Source organism: Pseudorasbora parva, chromosome 17 (assembly GCF_024679245.1).
Source record: "Pseudorasbora parva isolate DD20220531a chromosome 17, ASM2467924v1, whole genome shotgun sequence".
Lineage (NCBI taxonomy): Eukaryota > Metazoa > Chordata > Actinopteri > Cypriniformes > Gobionidae > Pseudorasbora > Pseudorasbora parva.
Window position 1 is genome coordinate 12,808,749 of NC_090188.1, and position 8,935 is coordinate 12,817,683.

At 40.1% G+C, this 8,935-nt stretch overlaps 1 protein-coding gene across 5 annotated transcripts in view; it reads right to left on the reverse strand.

Annotated features, from left to right (window-relative positions):
• Window positions 1-8,783, reverse strand: part of letm1 (leucine zipper-EF-hand containing transmembrane protein 1) — a 31,344-nt gene extending 22,561 nt beyond the window's left edge. For 2 of the 5 annotated variants that reach the window (XM_067422017.1, XM_067422015.1), the window contains exon 1: window positions 8,495-8,783. In XM_067422017.1, coding sequence (XP_067278118.1) covers window positions 8,495-8,573 — 79 coding nt within the window. In that variant the 5' untranslated portion in view covers window positions 8,574-8,783. The remainder of the gene's footprint in view (window positions 1-8,494) is intronic. The other 3 variants (XM_067422020.1, XM_067422018.1, XM_067422019.1) reach the window with 2 other exon arrangements.
• Window positions 8,784-8,935: the final 152 nt, after the last annotated feature.

Below are 8,935 nucleotides of genomic sequence, written 5' to 3' on the forward strand. Positions count from 1 at the left end.
CACTGCCAATAGAAAGTACATGCAAATTAAGGTGTGTAAGGCCCCAGGTGTGTATTGTATCAGAAACAGAACACCTAATATTGTGTTGGTCCCTCTTTTGCTGCCAAAACAGCCCTGGCCCATCGAGGCATGGACTCCACTAGAAGGTGTGCTGTGGTATGTGTCACCAAGAAGTTAGAAGCAGATCCTTTAAGTCCTGGGAGTTGCTCGGTGGGACCTCTATGGATCGACTTGTTTGTTCAGCACATTCCACAGATGCTCGATTAAATTGAGATCTGGGGGGTTTGGAGGCCATGTCAACACTTCAAACTCATTTTTGTGCTCCTCAAACCATTCCTTAACCATTTTTACTCTGTGGCAAAGCACATTATTCTGCTGAAAGAGGCCACGGTGCGGCTTCCATGAAAGGGTGTACATGGTCTGCAACAATGCTTAAGTAGGTGCCGGTGGTACATGTCAAAGTAATATCCACATGGATGGCAGGACTTAAGTTTTCCCAGCAGAACATTGCCCAGAGCATCACACTGCCTCCGCCTTCTTCCCATGATGGATCCTGGCACCATGTGTTTCTCAGGTAAGCAGTGCACACGCATCCACCATCTACGTGACGTATAAGAAAACGTGATCCATCAGACCAGGCCACCTTCTTCCTTTGCTCCGTGGTCCAGTTCTGATGCTCACGTGCCCACTGTTGGCGCTTTCAGTGGTGCACAGGGTTCAGAATGGGCACCCTGACGAGTCTGGGGCTATGTATCCCCATACGCACATAGGTGCCGTAATGAAGAGAACAGATCTCAGTGGTCATAATGTTATGCCCTTATGATGTCCTTTTTTTACGTCATAGGATGTGCAACAATAAAATATATCACATGGTCTTGCTTTCAGGTTGTAAGAGCACAGTCTATGCTTGAATACGACTCATTTGAGATTTTATCCAGCAATTGAAAACACCATCTCCATACATGTTACATCATGAGGACATAAACCTCACAAAAAAACCCTACAGCATTCACTACAGTGAAGAGTTAGCTCACATTTTTTTCACTGGATGGATGACATAAACATTCCTGATAGACTTCCCTCCTCTCCTCTCAAACATGTACAGCTTATGTTATACAACAGTAAAGTTAAATATGACCACCCAATCAGCTGTTCAAGAGTAAGCTTTCACCAGTAATGACCTTCACAAGCACACTCACTCGATATCTCTGACAAACCCGGATATGTGCAGATGACCAAGCAGATTTCAGTAATGTCTAATGATAAAGTCAGTAACAGCTCTTCAGCAGGAGAAAGAGGGTAAAGTCCCAATACCTGGAAACTACCGATCTTGAAGTGAAGGGAATTTCATTGTGCAAGTAGATTGCTTGAAAGTTGAAACCAATACCAAAACCATATTATGCTGATTTCGGATTATCCCTTACATAAATGTTATTAACAGTAAAAAATAAAAAAAAAGCTAAATGCAGTAAATGCTATATTCTTGTTTATTGCTAAAACTATAATAATCAAAACAGCTATTTAACCCACTGTTCATTTTTAACCCATTTTCTGTTGAAAACATACTCAATTCACCTGAGATACAAAATAGATTATGACCCTCCTGCAAGACTTGGATGTGCCAAGATGAGCCAATGTCACATTTAAACAACTTTTACCAAGAAATCAGAAAGAAACATCTCTATTGAAAGACCTAAACCAGATAAAGTTCCTGCTTATTGTGCCCTTTATTCTATCCCAGTTTATAAAGTGGAGAAATGTGAGTTTCCGAATAGTTTCAGTCAGGTGTGTTGCACCTGGTTTGCTGTGAGTGATACAAAACAGCATTAGTTCTTGCAGGTCTCCAAGAGCAATGTGTTAAGTCAAATGAGATTTGATAGATATGACATTCTTGGATGAACCTCTTTAAAAAGGAAAAGTGAAGGAGTGGACCATAACTGCAGGATGTCCTTCTACTTACTGTAAATATAACTTCAGGAAACTCCCTTATCTAGAGTAAGCCAGTAAAGCTATTCTCACCCATTCTGTCTGTATCCCACACATGCATATAAGCATACTGTTTCCCTTTCCCTGAAATACAGCAATTCATCAAAACTGACTTCCGCCTGGACCATTTCCTACTCCAGTAGACTATGTAATCTCGGTTACATATACTTAGGGTCTCATGATTATTTGACTTTTCCACTCAGAGACAAAGGGAGGAGGCTAGACTCCATAATTAATCCATTCTCATCCCACTTTCCTTCAGTCCTAGGTAGGACCTTTGGTCCAATGCCCCGGTGAAGCCTAATCCTGGTCTTGCTTGCCACAATGTTTGTTGGACATGTAAGACCCTCGGTCTAGTGTCCCCGCCTGGTACAACCTAATCCTATTGAAGCCAGGATGTTTGTATGGAAGAATACATGCTTTGTGTTTACTTTCTCATTATATATTTAGCTCTATAGGATATCTGGCCTCACATCTCAAGGTCAGCCAACTGCTGGCTGAAGGCCTGGGATCTCTATCCGCTCGTCTCCTTCTATTTGCATGAAGACAACCAAGTTCTCTGATTAGTATGCTCTTAAAGGGGTACTTCAGCGCTGGGAAGATGAATCTGTATTTAAACTGGGTCATCAATGTAGTAGAAATGTGAAATTATTTTTGAATTTGGTGCTTTCTAGACTGAGAAAAGACAGAAAATGTATTTTTGTCCCATGGGGATGAAAGACTACAATTCCCAGAATGCTTCGCTGCCCTGTGAGGCCATTCCCAACACCACCAACTTGATTACAGTGACTGAGTTGAAGACACTACAATTAAAAACTGAACGTGTGTGTTCAATATAATGAGTGAGTCACCGCGCGAGTCTCACAGCACTGAGCACTAACTGCACGAGTGATGAGAGCTGAGGTAATCACGACTACACTCGCGGCATACATTCACAACGCCAGTTCAGTCTGGCGCTTTTCAGTTCATGCCTTTACAAGCTTAACTTTCATAAAAAAATAATTTGAGAAGTTAAAAGACTTACATTTTACACCATAGCTCCGTTTAAATGAGTGCCTGTAGCTGCCTGCTGAGCTCTCCCTGCAAGCTGAGTGTGATCTCCCATCCCCCATGCGCAGATTCAAAACATGCGGAAATAGCTCCCTCTGCTGGCTGTAGTCTTTAGCCTTTGGGCAAACATTCCTCCTATGATGCAAAAATCGTCAATTTGCATCATAGGAGGAATTTTTCCAGAAATAAAATGCATAAATCTCTTGTCTCAGGGAGATATGAGGGGGGAAAGCACAATCATTTGAATATACTCCAGGGTTTCTACTGATACAAAGCCATATGCTAATCGCTGAAGTAACCCTTTAAAGACAAATATTTTAAAACTCAGATTTTGCAGTGATGCCATAAAAAAATATTTTTTTGTTTTGTTCCACAAACATCCTTTTAGAGAACAGTTTTTAAAAAGAACACTAAATAACTATTTTTCCACTATAAATAACATTTTTATGCAGTGGAAAGATGTTTAAGGTTCTTTATGGAAAAGAATGCTAATAAAGAACCTTTATTTTTAAGAATGTAGAATAGAATAGAATAGAATAGAATAGAATAGAATAGAATAGAGTCAGAGAATCAAGGGGACATACATTTAAAATCAAACACAGTCTGCATATAATGATGATGTGTTGAAGCAACCTGAACTTAGAGAGCTGTAAAATACTATGGGTGTCGTCTAAGTTCCTTTAAGGGTGGAGAAAAAAAATAACACAACTGTGGTCATTAATCTTCCTTTCTGTTGTAGGTTTCTGGAAACGACATAAGTGCAACAGATTCAAGGTGTGTCTGTTCATGTGTGTAAACTGCTTTCATTCTGCATACTGCTTCAAACTTTCAGATATGCCTTATAAATAGTAGTTAGTTCAAATGTACAGGGTGCAGTTTTTTTATATTAAAATGCTTTCGAATGGCTTAGTGTAAAGTCACCTACAACTCTCCTAAAGAATGTAAAGAATGCAAAGCAATCACAACATTGTTCGAGCAATCAAACCAAGGTGTCCCATAATGCTTTCTGTTAACATTCCCATTCAATTCAATTCCCATTCTACAGCACTACTAAACCCTTTACTAGTGATGCCAAAAGGCAACTGACAATTATATTTTAATTATAAAACAATACCTGTAATATAATGAAATGCTTATATGTTGCCAAACACTTTGCAGGGCACAGGGGGCTGTCTATCCCGTATGACACCAACTCACTGATAGTGTCTGACTCCGTCAGCATTCAGAGCTGTAGTTTTGTAAAAAGGTCTTATCAGAAGCAGCAGTCACTCTGAGAATGTGATAAAACAGCTAGAGTGGAATTTACTAAGTCCTACAGATGTACCTCATTTATATCTGGAAACAAGGTCAAGACTTGAGTGTGCATATCATAATCTATATGCAAATAAACAAACACACAGTGATGGTTGGTTCAGTCCATTGACTTCCTGATAAACCGTATATTACAGAAGCTCATAAACTCTTAATTGCTGTTAAGGGCACATCAGGTACCGTTCTCTCTCATGTTGGTTCCCTGTGCCAAGTCACAGTCTGTGCTGGTACATTTAACCAGCTTGGGAAGAAGCCTGCGGATTGAGCTAATGTCCTGATAAGAAAACCCCATCTCTGGCAAGAGACAATGTAGGTTAAGAGTAAGACTTCACACTGCAAATGTATCTAAGTGAATAATTTTTTTGGATGTTAACATTATTGCAACATGAACAAAATATTCAAACTTTTCTTCCATTTTAATAATCTTTTAATTTGTTAATAGTCAGTGCTGTCATGCAAATTTTATGGCAGCATTTGTTTACCTAACAATGCATATCCAGATCAGACCTCTAGTTTGAGTTGAGTTGCTAGGCAACGTGGGGGAGAGGACGCTGGCGTCGTCTGTTCGCCGCTTCTCCACCCACAAATGATCATGTTAATGTACTATTAGATTTAGATTTTATTTTATTTCCTTATGTTTGTGACTAGTCTAACAGTCAGAGCTACAATTGAGGCTGTTGCTGATTGCTGGCAGCCACTGAGAGGACGTTGTTCCTCGTTTCGCCGTTTTCCACCGCTTCTAATGTTTACGTTTGAATTGCTGCGGTTGGTTGGTTCTGGTTTGGTGGACATTTGATGTTTCTCGTCGCGACTGCTCACTGGTGGTCTCCCTTGGGCTTAAGCTGCATGGTGGCTGAAGTTTGCACCGGGCTAGCGTCATCTGGGCCATCGTAATCGGCGTCCGGCATGATGTTGGGATGTTCCGCTTCTCGGCTGCGCCGCTGTTCCGTCCTGCATTGCGGCCGTGGAGCGGCTTGGACTTCTGCGCCGACCCCGGTGTGTCCACAGAAGTGCCCGAAAAAATGTTCTGCCTCCTGCATGGTGCTGCGGCGATCCCCATCGTTTGAATCGTCATGAAGACCCATCATCTGGTCTTCAGCTGTCCTGCCTCGGCGATGTCATCGGGACACTGCCGCTGGGAGAAATCTGAAACATGGAGTGGACCACAGTGTGCTGCGGAGCTAACAGAGACTTCCACCATCAGCTGTTTTCTGTTCACCATCAGCTCTGTTTCTGTTCACCATCAGCTCTGTTTTCTGTTCTGTTTTCTGTGTTGGTTGATTGTTTGTAGTATTCTATATTTTTACTTGTTATTCATTTTTTGTTGTTATCCCCCCCCCCCCCCCCTTTGTTGCACTTTGAGATTCTTCGGAATGAAAAGTGCATTATAAATAAAATCTATTATTATTATTATTATTAGTTTAAAGGCTGTCATGCAGAGCTGTGGTTAATCATTTGTCAGACTAGCTACAAGAAAGAAAGTCCACACATGGCAGTTACTGGGGTTTCTCAGGAAGCACTTCAAGTATATTTTGAAATCAATTACAGATTGTGGCAGCAACTCTGTGGTTGAGAAACCAGGCAAAGGAGCATTTGTTTTATTTCATTTAGACAAGGTATGATGCTGTAGCCACTTGCTTCAGCTGGAAGGTTCAGAAATGTGTGGTTTTATTGCCATTTAATTGTGATGTAATTTCCATCATTTATTTAAATAAATTTGTGATTTTTCCCATTAAGTCTATAATAGAGGCATATTTTATGATTAGAATATTCTTATTGGTTATATCGACAAATGTCTAATCAGGGATATTAATCAGCTTCACTGCTTTTTATGGCTTAATTTGTCTTGCGTTCAAGACCCTTCCTTCTTTACAATTCATAAGCACAGTTACTATTGCATACTAATACTATTATGTGTCTCGTGTGTGTTAAGAGCAAAACATATGATCATCCTCTTATGCCTGTCAGTAAGAAGTAAAAAAAAATGTGTGTCAAATTGAACAAATAGTGAAACCAAAGCATTTCTCCCTATCCAGGTGAATGAAAACAACAACAACAACAACAAAAAACAGCAAAGGTCATTTCCAAGGACTGACATCAAAGGGTACAAATATGTGATTGTGAATGGTATCTTCCCTGTAAAAAGATGTTGCTTGCATGAATAGCACATTTGTTTATTTATCGGAAAAGACAGTCTGGTAGTTTTATAGTAATTTACCATGTTTAATGTGTGAAAAACGGGCTTATGACTAACTCATATGATTATCACATTGTTATCCCAGTCAAATGTCAACTGAATTAATTTTTTTATGAGCAGAATGAATTCAAAAGATTGAATCAAAATAGCAACCATTGAACCAATCATAGGCCTACTTCAAATCCATTTAAAGGATTATTTCACTTCAAAATTACAATACCCCATGATTTACTCACCCTCAAGCCCTCATAGGTTTATATGACTTTCTTCTTTCTAATGAACAAAGTCAGTTATATTAATAAATATCCTGACGCTTCCAAACATTATAAATGGCAGAGACGGGGTCCAAGTTTGAAACCCAAAAAAGTGCATCCATCCATCCATCCATCCATCCATCCATCATAAACATACTCCACACAGCTCCAGGTGGTTAATAAAGGCCTTCTGAAGCCAATCAGTCGAGATTTGTAAGAACAATATCCATATTTAAAACTTACTTAAAATATCTAGCGTCTGCCAGACCACCTTTCATATTCAACTCAAGCAGAAAGTGTAATGCCTCTCGCAGTTCTAAGGGCTTGTTACGCTTTTTTAGTACCGGTAAGTTGAAAACGGAAGGCACTCTGACAGAAGCTAGATATTTTACTTTATAAAGTTATAAATATTAAAATGTTTTTTACACAAATGCTTCGCTTCAAAAGGCCTTTATTAAACCGCTTTATTAAAACTCGGATTGTGTTCATCAGAAAAAAAGAAAATCAGATACACCTAAGATGGTTTGAGGGTGAGTCAATAATGGGGTCATTTTTATTTTAAAGAGAACTAATCCTATAACTTCAACGTCATTAATATAACGTCATTATATTGTTTAGAGGAATAATGCTTTATATGAGAGTTCTATAATGAGGAAGCAGTCATTGCAGTCTGCGCCAAACGGAGGAGGAGTCTGTCCTCAAATAACCTCCAGAACACACAAGGCTACAAGCTCCTGTTCTCAAGTAGCCTACCCTAAAATGATATGCAGTCTCAATACATATAAATGAGGACATAAAAGTACACATATGTCTGCTTTCAATTATTAAATTATATATCTATCTTGGTCTTTCAGTTGATCGCATTGACGTTGTCAGACACACAGGAGCGTCCGACTGGGGCTACACCTGCAAATAGCGGCCGGTGTTCATTCATGTAATTCAGTGTCTTCTTTTTTTTTTAAAGAAGAAGAAAGAAACGCAAACGTTTCTTCAAAAGTGTGGAAAAGACTCGAGTGTTGACCTTAACAATGGGCAGACAAACCAACCAGCGGTCAACAACGGTTACAGCCCTGCTATTTTCCAGAATAGACTTACAGTAACAGAGCATGATGATGACACAAAAGCGCAAGCACGTGTGACACCGACACATACGCACTGGGTTTCAGTGAGCCTCCATTATCTGGAGGCATCCCTCATACATTCTGCACATGAAAGCGTTTAAGTCGGAGGGTTCTCGGTGATTAGGACTGCTTCAGTCTGTGAGGCTAGACAGTTAGCTTGTTAGCTAATCATTTAAGCCCCTGACTTTACCAGTCGTTCAATAATCTTGCGAGCTAAACTTTCAGACTTCAGTGGAAGGATGAAAATCTTTTCATACAGGGCAGTGTACTAAATGGATGAAAATCTCCGGAATGAATAACAGTAGTCTACCGTTAAATGAATGAGTGAATGAATGTATTGAAGTCTCGAGGCCTTTAGCTTTTCGGTTTTGCCATATAAATTAAACAAAACTGGTTACTGTACGTTACGCCTGTATCAGTCCTGCGTGACGCACATTTGACAGCTCATAAGGCTCGCTGCGTTTTTCAAAACGAAAAGGCAGAATTACATTTAACAAATCTTGTTCAACACAATACATTTAACCGCATACTAATCTCTCCCTTGTATTTAAGGGGGGAAAACAATATTAACTTACCTTTTCTGAATTCGTTCTTTATTGACCTAGATGTTTTCAGCAACGGAGTCCGAGACCTGGTGAGCAAAATCGATGCCATTCTGTTCCCGTGTGTATGAAAAGGCGCTGAGTGGACGTACAGAGATAATACGATGACGGTTTATGAACTATCCACAGAAGTCATAGTCCCAAGCTCTTGGCTCATGTCCTTGCTTGTGCCCTCCTCGGTGATTCAAGCGATGAGTTTGCAACCGCTCGGCATTTGCTTCCGTGTTCCTGTGGCTCGAGCTCCGCCAGCAGAGGGCATGTTGCAGTTGCTGTCTATGAAGGTGAGGTGACAGGACTGGCCGAGAAGAAACGACGAAGCCCTGCGAGCGGGGATATCTATGATATCATATCACCGCAAAACATTTCTGGAAAAAATAGACCCAAAGGCAGTTGCTGTTAAGAATTATGTTGTTT